At 45.4% G+C, this 15,030-nt stretch overlaps 1 protein-coding gene across 2 annotated transcripts in view; it reads right to left on the reverse strand.

Moving 5' to 3' along the window:
* Stk39 (serine/threonine kinase 39) overlaps positions 1–15,030 on the reverse strand; it is a 260,451-nt gene that overhangs the window by 170,015 nt on the left and 75,406 nt on the right. For both annotated transcript variants that reach the window (XM_021192061.2, XM_029536818.1), the window contains exons 4-5: positions 9,617–9,758; positions 8,414–8,469 (exon numbers count right to left, since the gene is read on the reverse strand). In XM_021192061.2, the coding sequence (XP_021047720.1) occupies positions 8,414–8,469; positions 9,617–9,758 (198 nt within the window). The remainder of the gene's footprint in view (positions 1–8,413; positions 8,470–9,616; positions 9,759–15,030) is intronic.

Genomic DNA, 15,030 nt, shown 5'->3' on the forward strand with positions numbered 1-15,030 from the left:
AAGCTTATTCAGTTAATATATCAACTGTGCCTTATACCACCCACAGGCTCCTTGACTTGCAGGGGGAGGGGCCTCCATCATGTGTCCCTGTCAGATCACAGTCACTAGACCTTCCTGAGCCCCTCCCCCTGCCAGGCACTCTCTGGTGAAGTAGCCATAAACAACAGTTCCTGCCTCTGAGAGTTTACCTGGCTTGGAAGCAAGAGAGACAAGGAGGGAGCCAGTCTCCACAGGGTACCACAGGGTACCACAGGCTAGATCAAGTGAGGGTGTGCTGAGACCGTGTTCAAAGTTCTTAGGGGCTCAACCAAGTGAGGAGGGAATAGGGAAGGAGAGGATGAAAAGGGTTTCACAAGGAGTGGCTGCCAGAACTAGAGGTGTAGGGTGGATGGTGTTAGCCAATCGGAGAGGGTCCTGAAGACCAGTAGCACATGTAGAGGAGACACAGCCACAGGCAGGTCCCCCCTCCTCTGCACAGTCATGGGTGTGTGGAGGTGTCTTTATTTACTCTATCAGTCTGTTTTAAACTGTAGGCCAGGAAGTGACTGGGACAGTACACAGTGGACTATTCCCTCATTCAGAATGGGAAATGATAGGGGCAAACACAGGGGAACAGCAAAGGCAGAACGCGGAGCCCTGCCCTTTAACCACTTCCTTGTCATCTTGCAACACTGCAAAAAAGGTAAAGCCCTGCCCTCTCCCGAAAGCTGGCAACAGTTAGCTGACTGCAAAATGGACCGTTTTAACCCAGGCTCTGTTGTCTCATTGTCACAGATACGGACAGACTACATGGTTACGGGCCCAGAACGAGCAACACCAGCTTCCAAGAAGGCTTCCCAGGGAGTGTCAGAGCCCACACACAGGTCATGGTATCAATAAATACAACACAGACACTGCCAGCAAGGACTCACTGAGACTCACTGTCCTTCAGAGAATGCCCATGCTCACCAAAGGCTGCTTCCTTCCGGGACAGAGAGAGTTTCCATATTACCTTGCTGTAAGCCCCGGCCTCTCTCTTCCCCACAACACGAGAAACATCTCATGAACCTCCAGCGAGCGACCTCCCTCAAAGTCCAAGGAAAAGAGAAGGAACGCAAATACCCCAGCCGGAGTAGGTTTAAAACATCAATCACACACAGTCCCCGTTCTTCCCCTGAGAATAATACCAATACCAATACACTGTGGAGCACTGTGGGGGTCAGGGGCATCTTGGACAAGAGTGAGGCGGAGATCTATCCAAACCCCCGAAAACCTCATCTTGAAACTAGCAGAAGTAAGGATCACCCCCTCCCTGTTCAGTGCCTGCATGCTCTGGGGCAAGAAGCCCTTCCACCACCACCACCACCACCACCACCACCACCACCAAGGTCTAAGGATGAAAAGGACGACATCATCTGCCTCCCAGCAAGCAGAGCATACGGAAGTCAAACCAGCTAAATGGGATGCACTTGGTTACTTTAAGGCTGGTGTAAGGGGAACTTTGCAGTGCCCTGTGCTGCTTAGCCCAGCAGGACTCAACTTCTCTGTTACAGAAGGTCTAGAGACTGGAAACAACCCTTCACAGATGTAAGTGTGGTTGGCGTCCATAAGTCTACAACTAACTTTCCACCAGGGAGCTTAATGGAAGCAGAAATCTGTTTCACAATGTTCAGAGGGCTAGGAATCCGACATCAAGACCCCAGGCATCGGGTCTGCTGTGGCCCTGCTCTCTGGTAGTTGTGCAGCAAGTGAAAGACGTGTCTTCACACCGCTGGAGGCACCTCTTGGAAAGAGCATCTCTTTGCAGCCTCCTTTAGACAGCCACTCATCCCCATCACAAGACCTGTTGCACATCAGGAGTCCCAGTGGTAAGGAGGTCCCACCGTGAGTTTACAGGAGACCCAGAGACATCCAGACATACCACAGTGTACATAACTCCTAAATGGCAAAGCGCGTGCATGTGTGTGTGTGTGTGTGTGTGTGTGTGTGTGTGTGCATGTGTGCATGACGTCTTTCAAACATGGCACACCACTATGCATCTAGGAAGGCCGTTGGAAATCATGTTAAGGCTGGTGGTGATGGTGACACATCACATGCCTAGAATGCCTAGAATCCCAGCACAAGAGGAAGAGGCGGCAAGAGAGCTGGGAGTTCCGGGCCAGCCTGGGTCACACAGACTCTACCATGGTTCAACAACCAGACACTGTTGGGAAAAACCACAAAAACAAAAACCATCAGATTTTTAAATCCACATTTTTACATGACAGTAAGGATAATAGGCCACTTAAAAAGACTCCTACAGTAAATGGATTTGTAGTTGACCACTCCAGAGTGACCTGTTCATTATTCATTTCTGTTTGCTTAAATTACTCTCTCAGGTTCTCTCAGGAATTGTGGACAAACAGGCTTAGTCACTTGACAGACAAAGCACTGCGCTTTCCCTGACAATATGACAGAGCATCAAATTAGTAAATAACTGGCAAGTCAGTCGTGGGAAGAATGAAACTCTCAGACAGTCACAGCCCCTTTATGTGGTAAGACCTGTTCCTTTCATTTCCTAAGACACCCAGCCCACCTTTACTGTGACCGAGTGACACACAGGCTCTACAAGGGCAGCATGCAACATGGAAGGCATTTTATTTAATCCTGAGGAGATTACCCTTTCTGGATTTTAATCACGACACAAAAGCTGACTTTTACATACATGGGGGGGGGGGGGGGGGGCGCAGGTGTCTTTGTAGCCCTAGCTGTCCTAGAACTTGCTATGTAGACCAGATTGGCCTTGAACTCACAGAGTTCTGGCTTCCTCTGCCACTCTAGGTGTGCGCCACCACCAGGCGGCAACTTTTATCAATCTTAAGAGTGTGTGTGGTGTTGTTGGGGTTAGAGAGATGGTTCAGATGGTTTAAGAGCAGAGGAGCCAGTTACATTCCTAGGTTCAATTCCCAGCACCCATATGGCAGCTCACAACTGTTTGTAACTCTGGTTCAAGGGGACCAACACACATGGCAGGCAAAACACCAATGTACATGAAAGAGAGAGAGAGAGAGAGAGAGAGAGAGAGAGAGAGAGAGAGAGAGAGAGAGAGAAACCAAGGACTGGAGAGATGGCTCAGAGGTTAATAGCAATGAGTGCTCTTCCAGAGGTCCTGAGTTCAATTCCTAGCAACCATATGGTGGCTCACAGCCATCTGTAATGGGATCCTGGGATCCGAGGCCCTCTTCTGATGTGTCAGAAAAGAGAAGCATTTCCTTGCATCCTGGCAGCACTGTAAAACAATAACCTTAAATTCGTGTTTTACCTCTAGTTTTTAAAATGATACTTTAAATTCTGTGCTCAAAATACAACACTGTGCTCAGTTCAGAGAACAGGGAGGAAATGTAGGAATAATTCTAGAAAGCTATAGCTCCAAAGGTGTGGGAACTGCTGATTAAATGCCTGTTGGACCACACCAGACATTCGGGATAGGGCAGATCTGTTCATGGAGGTACTATGCAAAAAGCTTAGCAGGAAACACGGAAGGCCTGGAACAAGCCCTCACTGTGTGCCAGGCACACTCAGAGCATAGTCCTTCCCGCCCCAACCCAGCTGATCCTCAGAGCCACCAAACACAGGTTCTTTCTACAGGTGTCCTCCTGAACCCAGCCCCAGCCCCACCCCCACCTCATCCCCTCCCACACCTCACTCTCCCTCCCCGGAGCCACAGTGCTCCCCACATGGTAAAGAAGGTTTGAGACAGAAAGAAAAGTACAGGGAACCTCACCTCAGAGGATCCCAGTTGGGAGAAAGAGAAGGACAACGTGTTCCAGACACCCAGGATAGAGCTCAGATCATCAGTCTGACAGGAGTAATGAGATGAGGTGACTGGCAGGGTGCCAAGAGCCAGAACAAAGCAGGCCTTGACCTGCCTTTGCATTTCAAAGGCAACTGACTGCTATTCTGACCCTCTCCAATGAGAGGATTGTCTCATCCCCAAACAAGGAAAGTCAGTTGTACTTCTCAAACAGCTTAACTCAAGATTAATGGCGAGTTTTCTTCCAAATTCTATATTGGTAAGCTTACCTTTTTGTGACTCAGAAAGGCTTTCGTGGTTGAAGCTCTTGCAAGACAAATCCGAGGTGTACATAACCTCCAGGCAGTGCAAGTGTGGTCCTGCTGGCTGCAGTAATGTTAGGAATGATGGGTAACACTAGTAACCATAGCAACAGCTTCTGTTGGTGGCTATAGTGTACCTACTGTGTGCCAGAAATGATAAAAGGCAGTATTTTCTTTAATCCCCTCTAAAGGAAATGAGTCCTAAAGAGGCTCTGTAACTCATCCAAAGCCACGGGAGTCAGTGAACGCTGGCCCGGGCATTTCAAGCAGCTGATAGTCCGCTCTCATCAAGGAAACTGCTGTGACTGGACAGTTTCCCGGTTTTGCTCACATGTATTTTGCCTGTCACTTCCTGAACAGAAGTAGTTTTCCAAACTAGCCTTTAGAATTCTAGCCTTTAGGATAAAGACCACCACACTCCCCAGGGGCTGACAGAGTTCATATGCATAAGCTGCCAGATTACATACCAGAAAAGCAAAAACATTCTGTCCCAGACGGAACAATAAAAGCCACAAAAACCAAGGGGGACAGGACAGAGAGAGAAGGGACAGAGGAAGAATGAAAAGGACTGGGGCCAAGTCGGGTGTGTGTGAAGACTCCTTCCTACCCAAACCCTCTGATAAGAAAGCAGAGACCGGAGATTCTTAGGGCTTACTGGCCAATCAGCCTAACGTCCCAGGTCAATGAGAATCCCGTCTTTAAACATGTACAACATGTACATACCCACAGACTCTCTCACACATGGGCACACATGCACACACATACACACAAAGGCACACACTTTCACACAGACACACAGAAACACATACAGATACACATACAGATACACACACACACACACACACACACACACACAAAACCCAGTTTGTTGGCAATGTATTACTGACTTTCCTAAGCCGTTGCATCTGTTTAATAAGGTCAGCCACATGTATGGTTTAAAACTCAAAGTGTTAGAGAGGTGATGGGCTTGTCTAAGCCCTGTGCAACTGAACTCCCTGATTCAAGCACTCAGTCAGAGCCATCCTCTCAGATTTCTCCACGTCTTCCACAAAAAGCAACCCTGCCTCTCACCTTCAGGGAGGATGGGTATCCCATAATATAGATACCCTGTGTCTGCTAGACTTGAGACACTAGAGTTGCATCTCCTCTTTCGCTTTCACAAACAAATCCTCTAGCAAATTATCTGGGCATGGTGGTGAGTGCCTAGAATCCCAGTAGCTGGGCAGCAGGGGGCAGCGTGACTGTCATGAGTTCAAGTCTAGGCGACAAAAAAGATCTCCAACAAACAAACTTAGGCCTCTAACATTCTAAACATACATGGGAATAGCTGGAGGGCAGATTCCTAGCAGAGCCATAATTGTGTGCTAATAAATGATTAACAGCGCCCTCCCAGAGAGACATGCTACCGACTCCAGACGCTCATGGCTCCCACCGTGGCTGATCAGAAGCAGTTAACACGGTGTCACTGGTGTGGGGTGGGATGCATGAGAGTGCCTTCCATAAGCTGACTCACCTCAGTTGTTGCTGAGACAAGGGCAAACTGCACCTCTAGGTGTGAGAGATAGGACCAGATTCATCTCTGTTAGGGACAGAACTCTTTGGACTGCTACCAACAGTGTTCTTACTGACCATTGCTTTGTAGTGGAGGTACCCCAATACACATTGATGCTGAATTTCTCTATTTGTGACATTGAGAGTTTTTTCCTCTGCATAAAACTGCATTTCCACTGTGTGCTCACCCGGCTGTTCTTGCCCACTGTCCATTTTACTGGCTGCTGTAAGTGTTTCCTATACTTATTAATTACAACCACCCTACGGGCAGGGGAAATCCAGGGCTCATGGGACAAGAAGCATAACCTGAACACTGTCCATAGGCAATGGGAACTTATGAGTGCAGAGTTCCTGTACACATACATCCCTTTAAAATGAAAGAAAATGTGTCTCAGGACCAGTAAGATGGCTGGGTGACTAAAGGTCTGTGCCCTGCCAACCTGATAACCCAAATGTGATCTCCAGAAATCACATGAAGGTGGAAAGACACAATCACAAGAATTATGCTGACTTTCACCCACGCACAGTGTCATGAAGACACTCACAAACAAAATTTAAAATTAACTAAATCTTTGAAGTTGTAAAGATCTTAGCCGCTATTTTCTAGAATCCTTTCAGACAGTTTAACAGAAGCGTTTACATGGGGGGTTGGGGGGGAGCTGCAAAATGGCCTTGTCCACCCAGAACACTTTGCGGCTCCCAGAGTCTGCTGGACTCACAGACACCTGAGTCTCTTTTATTATTATGCCATTGGATCTGTATGGGTGATTTGCTTGCATGTGTGTCTACTGTGTACTTGATGCCCATGGGGGTCAGAAGAAGGCATTAGACCCCCACATCTGGGAGCCACCACATAGGCGCTAGAAATCAAGCACCTCTAGAAGAGGATCCAGTGCTCTTAGCCACCAACCCATCTCTCCAGTCCCAATCATCTGAGTCTCAAAGTGCAGTAGCTACCAAGGAAACCAGTGCGTGCCGGAAAACCAAGTACTGTCATCCCATCTCGCAGATGGGGAAAGTGAGGCTAAAGGACACAATGACGCGACCTAAGTAACATACAGAGTGGATGCAAATCAGTATTTTAAAGCCCGGAGGGCTTAACTGATGCACAAAGTTGCTTCCAGATGTCTTAAACCAACTACTATACTTGGTCAAACCAACCTTCTCTGTGAGAATCACTACTATATGTTCTCTAAGAGAAAACGTAATTGATATGAAAAACAAAAACTTCATTTGCATCTCTAAAAAATGTCTTCTCTCAGCAGGGTGTAGTGGCACATGCCTTTAATCCTAACTCTTGTTTCTGAGTTCGAAGCCAGCCTGATCTACAAAGCAAGTCCAGGACAGCCAGGACTATTATACTGAGAAATCCTGTCTTGGAAAAAAAAAAAAAAAAAAAGTCTTCTCTAAAAGAGAAATCACAAGTTGCTCTTTACGTATAGAATTACAGAGGCCAAGGTCAGCATCCTGCTTGCCCCACTGTCCAGTCTCACTTGAGGCTTCTCAGAGAGCAGGCAGGGCAGGCAGAGTCAGCCACAGCCACAGTTCAAGCGCTGAGGTTGGAGATGTAGCTCAGTAGCAAAGCACCTGCTTAATAGTGACCGGGCTTGCATCTGACCCCAGTACCCCAAAATTTTAAAGTTTAGCATCTCTGGTAGAGTTTGTCTTTTCCTGGACTCCATTGTTCTTTTCTTTTAAAAGTGTCTATTGAGTTTATGTGGATGAGTGTTTTGCCAGTGTGTATGTCTGTGCCCCAGAGGACAGAAGATAGCACTGGGGTCCCCAGAACGACAGTTAATGTGGATGCTGGAAAGGAAATCTGCACCCTGTGCAAGAACAGCCAGAGCTCTTAAACTCTGAGCCATCTCTACAGATTCTAGGCTCTCAGCTTTCTAATAAATCCAGATCTTCAGGTTATGTTGAAACAGACTTTTGTCTAGAATTAGGTGCTACGGTTGATTTTTGTCAAATAATTAGGAATGTTCAAAGATCTATGCTAGCACATAGGATTCTTCCTACAATTCAAAATTAAGCCAATTAAGCTGATTTTCCAGCACGAGACAAACCTCAACACACTTACTAACAGAAGCTGCATCGATGATTCTCACCAAGAACAATGCCAGTAATGGCAGCTAGTATTTAACTGCTGGGAGACAGAGGCTGTACTCTGAGAAGTGGCAGCAACAGTCCACTACAGGGAAGGACAGTCCCACCAAAACCACTATCACAAAGACACAGTGAAGGCCAAAAGTGTGGCTGGGGCAGACCAGCAAGGAACTGGGGCAAAACGAGAGAAAAGATCGATGTGCCCACCTTCTATGCCAAGGCTCTCAGGATATTCTTATAACTCAAAACAACAACATGACAAGAGCCAGGCATGGGACATGCTCACCTGATGTGGTCACTCAATAGCATACAGTAGTAATATAAAGCTAGAAATTTAATAACATTTTAAAATTTCAAACTCAATCAAAAACAATTTTCCAAATGTCTTTTCTTGCAGGTATATAAAAGAAAAGCTATTCGGGTAGATGTAAGAAAACTGAAAATCAGATCATTATCAAAAGGTTCTGTGCTAAAAATAGCATTATTTATTTGCAGATCGAGCCAAGATTCACCCAGGCTTCAGTCCCAGGCATTCTGTAACAATATGTCCACTGGAGAAGGGCAGCCCAGATACACTCTTAAAAGATACTACATGATTTATCTATTTCACGAAAGCTACCCGCCATCCCTTATAACATCAGAGTCGTGTACACAAGGGAAGGCTTCCCTTCAACAATATTACCTGCTATTTGTACTGAGCCATCCTCACCCAGAAGAATATTGCCAGCTTTCAAATCCCTGTTAAGGGAAAAAAAAAAAAAAAAGCAGAGAACAAATTATAAAGCACAGATTAGCTATGACACTGACATACTCAGGAAGATTGTAACACACAGCACACAAGCCTACTGCCTGACTCAGTCATTGTATTGTGAATATTAAAGACACGTTTCAGATTTTTAAAGTTGTAAGTGCACACTGTCATCTTACACTTTGCTCTCGAGGCACAGTTAAGATTTTAATAACAAATATTTTATGTGAAGCCATTATCTGCATTTAATTAGATCACTACTGAGTAGACTATTTTATGTTTTGAAATTAGGGATTATCCTAAAAGCCACATGACTGCCATATTTATGAAGAATTAAATCACAGTCTAAGTAGAACTATTCTGTTTCCACTTTGAGTTGCCTGTGGCACATTTCCAAATAGTCCCACAGCCCACGTAAAATGAATTTAATTCATTATCAATTTCTCCTATGGGTGATACCAAGGCTAAATGTTAATAATGATATTCTATGCAGTATTTCTTCACTATATGGAAGCTCTGTGGAGCAATTTTCATATTTAAAAAAAGTGATAATAAGAAACAAGTATTAAAAACATATGGTATAGACCATTAAATACACAGCTCTCTCATGCTTCAGGGTGGGACAATGTTATTAGGACAAGGGTACGTGCTGCCCACTGAGGACTCTCTGAAGAGCTGGGGTGATGCTGTTGCTCCTGAAATATCACATGCTCATATTCTGTCGGCTCCTCCCCTTTAAAACTTAGCACTCTGTGTCACAGAAGAAGAAATCAGGGTTGCTTCCTTCCCTCTCAAGCCAGGTCCCAAACTGGTAACATAACATGTAAGTCTTACCTTCCTAAGAAGAGGGATACGTGATCCAGTTCAAGCAAGTTCACTTCCAGAGTAATTGTGTTAACTAATTTCTTAATGAGCCCACACAGCTCTTACTACATTTTGCTCTATTTCAGTTTAACCATATAAACCAGCCCCAAGGATACCAAGGAACTACATCCAAGTTTTTTCTTCGGAGGTTTGTTCTGCTTTTAAGTATTACTTTTGAATAATACACAAGCCCACTTGCAGGACTTACTTCTTTGAAATTCTTTATAAACTAGACCTATACATTATATAGAGCCGACTGTGAAGGTACCATACCTATGGATCTGACCGTTTCTGTGCAGATAGTCTAAACCTTCCAAGACCTCCTTAAGAATTGTTGCGATTATCGCCTCTTCTAGGACACCGTTCTTATGTTCTCCTCGATTGACGATGTATTTGATGATATCCAACATAGAACCTGAGTGGACAGACAGAATAATTGCAAAGATGATTTTCATAAGCATAACCACTCTGCTTTAGATTAAGAACCCTCTACTATTACAACCTAGATATGACCATCAAAAATAGAATCCATTTACTTAACTTCAATACTCCCAAGGAATAATAACAATCGAATACCATGCCTAAGGCCAGAAGCATTACATCTATTAATAAGCTGGCAACAATACTTTCAATGTGAAGTTGAAAAGGGTTCTCGTTAAGAGTCAGGACCTAGAGCTCTATAGAGACAGCTTGGCTGTCAAGACTGATGCCTGCTTTTCCAGATGACTATGGTTCAACTCCCGTATCTAGCCATCATTGGTTGGCTGACAACCAGCTACCTCTAACTCCAACTCCATGGGATGCGTGTGTGCATGCACACGTGCACACGCACCCATACACAGATAAAAACATATACATGAGAAATAATAATAAGGCTGAGAGGAGGGAAAAGAATTAGAATCACGTTAGAGACCAGTGGTCATGTGATCAGATGCTGATGTGTGTACAAGGCTGTGATGATTAATCTTCATTATCAAACTCACTGTCCTGAGAAATCCCTAAAAGTGAGCCAAAAGTATACTTGTACATCTGTGAAGGTGTTTCTAGAGATAACTGGTACGTGGCACAGTAACAGAGGGGGAAAGGCCATCCTGCCCTGAAGACAGGCAGCAGCACTGTACAGGCTGGAGCCCCACAAACACCAGCCGTTCAGTGCAAACTGGCACCAATGACGCTCCAGCGAGCCTCCGGGGCTCCAGCCTCAGATGGAGGCTGCACCACTGGGCCCCTGCATTTGAGGCGTCCAGCTTTCAGCTTTACGGGCTGCAGAGTTGCCAGGTTCTCGGCCTCTCCACTGTACAGACAGTGGTCGGTGGACTAGTCAACCTTCAATCACTTAAACCAATTTTACTTCCCTGATTACCTGTGTGTGAACAAAACATACACCCCCACAACGGTTATGTTCCCCTAGAAAATACTATTAGAAATGGCCTAGAATGAGCTGGTCCCTAGCACACTTTTAAAAAATTCAAGCTGCAGTGAGATGTCTCAACAGGTAAAGGCACTTGCTACCAAGTATGACAACCTTATTTTGTTCCTAGGGACTCATGTGGTAGAAAGGAGAAGTGTCACCGCAAGTTCTCCTGACCTCCGCATGCATGCCTGTGCCTTGGGTATCGTACCCCTCACCCCCACACAGTAATAATAATAAATAAAGCTTAAAAGCTGACTGTGGTCTCCAGAAGCACCAGGCTGAAATGGAAGGGTATCTGGAGCCCAGGAGTTCAGAAAGAGCTTGGGCAACACAGTTTTAAAAACAGTAATAATACAAATATATCTACTAGAAGGATATAAAAAAAAAAACTTTTAAGAGATTTTTTTTTAAAAAGAAGAAAACAAGTGAAGTCAAGAACCAAAACTGTTTGAGGGGAGAAAAAGACAGCAGCGAGCCACAAGGAAGCCATAGCAGCCCTTCCTACCACCACCTACCTCAAAGGTGGAAGGCGGGGCAGGCCTGGGGCCGCCACATCACTGCCTGTGACCCCAGGATTCTTTTGTGAGACCTAAGCAAACTTGATTTTCATTTTATGCTTTATGCACAGGCTTTTCCAATGAATAAATACCTAGTGCTTTGTTTCTATATACAGATCGGTATCTTAGGCACTATGAATTCATGTTTCAACACATAGTAATAAATATTCTACACTGCTGGGTCATTTTAAAAGCTCTAATTACCTGGAGATTCGGCATTTCTGAGGTGTTAGCAAATGACTTAGCTCAGGACTGAGTCTGCTCTAGGCTCTTTCTGATTAAGAGGACGGCCTCTCCCTATTAGGTACTATTGTAGCTGCCTGCCCATCGTCAGGGGATTCCAGGTGGTCAAATATCACAGCAGAAAACAAATGCGAATTTCCCTCCTCAGAGAGGAGAAAGCATTTGTTTACATATCTGCTCTCAGAGTTTTAGGTGGCTTAGAAAAATAGTGACTCTGAACCCTATCTCCTTTATAGTATATAATCTAACTGGTACCGCACATTTCTAGCCATCTGAAAGGAATGAACACGAGTCCTTATCTGCGGACACGCCCCTTTGCTGTGGAGGCCTCCTGTAAACTTTGCATCTAACCTTTTAAAGCCCTCTTTGGAGACTGGACTGGACTCTCAGGCAGACAGTGCATTTTCTATCTGGTCCTCAAAACAGAAACCAGGGGTGTGCTCACTTTATGAAAGTGAAAGGCTAGCTGAGGTGAGCTCTTCAACAGGGACAGCATTGGAGACTTTTAGGGGTCACCAGAACTTGCCATTTTCTCAGAGACAGTGGGATCCTGGAAGACTCTGCCTCAACTGGTTAAGATCGCCTTGTGCCAAAGCACCAGAGAGAGGTACAGAGGGAAGCGAGCGCTCTGGAGCACAGGGCTGCAGTTCCGCTCACTGGCGTCTTCAGCCTTTCCTTTTTCCTTTTTAGTGACAGACAAACTAAAGTAGATACTCATGAAAACAGGCCAGAGGCAGGGCCAGGAGAGTGGAGACATGTTTTCTAGAATCCCATGGAGGCCCACCCATGTACACTCACACTAACTACAGAGACTCCGATTCATGCCTGGGCCTCTGCTTGATATGATACAAGAGGGTTTCTTTTTTTACTAAAAACTAATTAACTAGGAGCTAGGGAGATGAATAAGTGGTTAAGAGCACTGTCTGCCATTCCAGAAGTCCTGAGTTCAATTCCCAGGACCCACATTGTAGCTCACAAGCATCTATAATGGGGTCTGATGCCCTCTTCTGACATGCTGGCACATATGAAAATAGAGCACTCATACACATAAGCTACATAAATAAATCTTTTTAAAAACACAGTTAGTTAAAATACATAACTGATTTAGTCCTAGCTTGTACTGGGTCTAAAGATCCAACTATACTAGATTTGGCTCTACCGGGTCATCACCACAAAATTGTTTCCTGGTCCCAAGATAGCCTTTTCATGTCCAGAGCTTCACACAGGGAGCACCACGACAGAGACACAGTACAGAGAAAACGTAGACCTGCTGAGGAAACCATGCAGATATTCTAAGGTTCCATGTCCAAAACTGACATGGAGAGAGTTTTTAAGCGGGCATGTTCCTCTAGTACCGACGGTTAAGCATGCGTGAGAGTTAGGGACCAGGGTAAACACAGGGCAGAATTTTCAGGCTCCTGTGCAGGCTTTGCTCAATGGGGATGGTAGTAACAATGAAGATGCTGAGCTGGAATGAGACAAGTACGTGACTTGTCTGGAGCAGGATCTAGCAGCAGAGGAAGTGTACATGAATGCCAGCGGTTACCATTTACGATCCCTCTCTGACGCTGAGGTTGACGTGTTGCTTTGTTTGCAAGTAAAACCCATGGATGTGAGAGAGCATGGAAAGGAAACTGTCGCTAGGCTGGAGGTCTCCTTCCAAGGGCAGCTGACTCTGCTCAAAACAGTAGAGAAAGTGGCAAGCACTTCTCTCCATGCAAACTGTAACAAAATGTAGCGAGAAGTCAGGGGATACCAGGTTCAATGCATCAAGTTCGATGGTGGTTCTTTCTTCATTGAGTCTGAAGTTTCTGCACTGACCAGGATGACAGCCTCCAGCCACCACAGATAATGTGAAAATTATGTGACAAAACACAGAATAGGAACGTAAACTCCACCATGCTAGCTTACCATTCAAGTGCCTGAGTCTACAGAGCTCTCCCTTTATCACAGAATGCAACATGCTAAGGACCTGAATTGTCTTGAAAGGACTCTGAAGAAGAAAGACTGGGCTAAGGTGCAGTCTGGTGCTAGACATGTGTAAGGCCCTGGGTTTGATCATTAGCAACACACACACACACACAAGCACACACACACACACACACACATGCACATGCACAAAGACATGCATTGGTCACAAAGACTGACCAATGATTCTGAAAGGAATAAATGGTGGCTTCAAAAAGGACATGGGTACATGGGGAAAGGTGAGATCTCTAAGGCAGAAGCGGGGTGGGATGCGGAAGGGATAGGGTTCTCTGAGAACACGTGGTAGTTAGGGGGAAGAGAATCACCTAACCTAGAAGGGAATGGGGTGGGATACTTAACACACGGAGAAGGGGACACAGACTCGAGGACATGAAACCTAATTATGAAAGGCCTCGGATGTAAATACCTACAGCTCTGGCCTTTCAAGGACACTGACACTAGGACAAAATGGCAGCCGACAGAATGGGAAAAGATTCTCACCAACCCTACCTGGGACAGAAGGCTAATATCCAAATCAAGAAGGTAGACACCAACAAACCAAATAACCCAATTTAAAATTGGGATACAGAACTAACCAGAGAATTCTCAACATAGGAATCTCGAATGGCCAAGAAGCACTTAAAGAAATGTTCAGCATCCTTAGTCATCAGAGAAATGCAAATCAAGACAACCCTGAGATTCCACCTCACACCCATCAGGATGACTAAGGTCAAAGACTCAAGGAACAGCTCATGCTGACTAGGCTGTGGGGTGAGGGGGATATTCCTCCATTGCTGGAGGAAGTACAAACTTGTACAGCCACTCTGGAAATCAATTTGATAGTTTCTGAGAAAATTGGCAATAGTTCTACCTCAAGACCCAGCGACCCCACTCCTGGGCATATACCTGAAAGATGCTCTACCATATGCCACAGGGACACTTGCTCAGCTATGTCCACAGCAGCTTTATTCTTAATAGCCAGAAACTGGGAACAACCCAGATGTCCCTCAACTGAAGATTGGATAAAGAAAATGTGGTTCATTTACGCAATGGAATATTACGCAACTATTAAAAACATCATGATATTTGCAAACAAATGGATGGAACTAGAAAATATGATCCTGAGTGAGATAACCCAGTTCCAACAGGACATGCATGGTATATATCACTTATAACTGGATTATTAGCCATAAAATACAGGATACCCATGCTACAATCCGCAGACCTAAAGACGCCAAGTAACAAGGAGAGCCCAGAGCATGATGTTAGAATCTCACTCAGAAGGGAAAATAGTCAGCAGAGGTAGCTGGAGGGAGGGAACTGGACAGGAGAGGAGATGGGGGGGGTAGGGAGGTGAACTGGGGTGTGGTGGGGGGATTAGGTGTAGGGGGCGCTGGCAACAAAGGCCCTGGAGAGTGGATAGAAATCAGCACAGGGGCTGGGGTGTAGGGGCATCTCTGGGTATTCAAGAGACCTGTGGTTGGGGAGACTCCAGGGAGTCTATG

This window comes from Mus pahari, chromosome 3 (genome assembly GCF_900095145.1).
Source record: "Mus pahari chromosome 3, PAHARI_EIJ_v1.1, whole genome shotgun sequence".
NCBI lineage: Eukaryota > Metazoa > Chordata > Mammalia > Rodentia > Muridae > Mus > Mus pahari.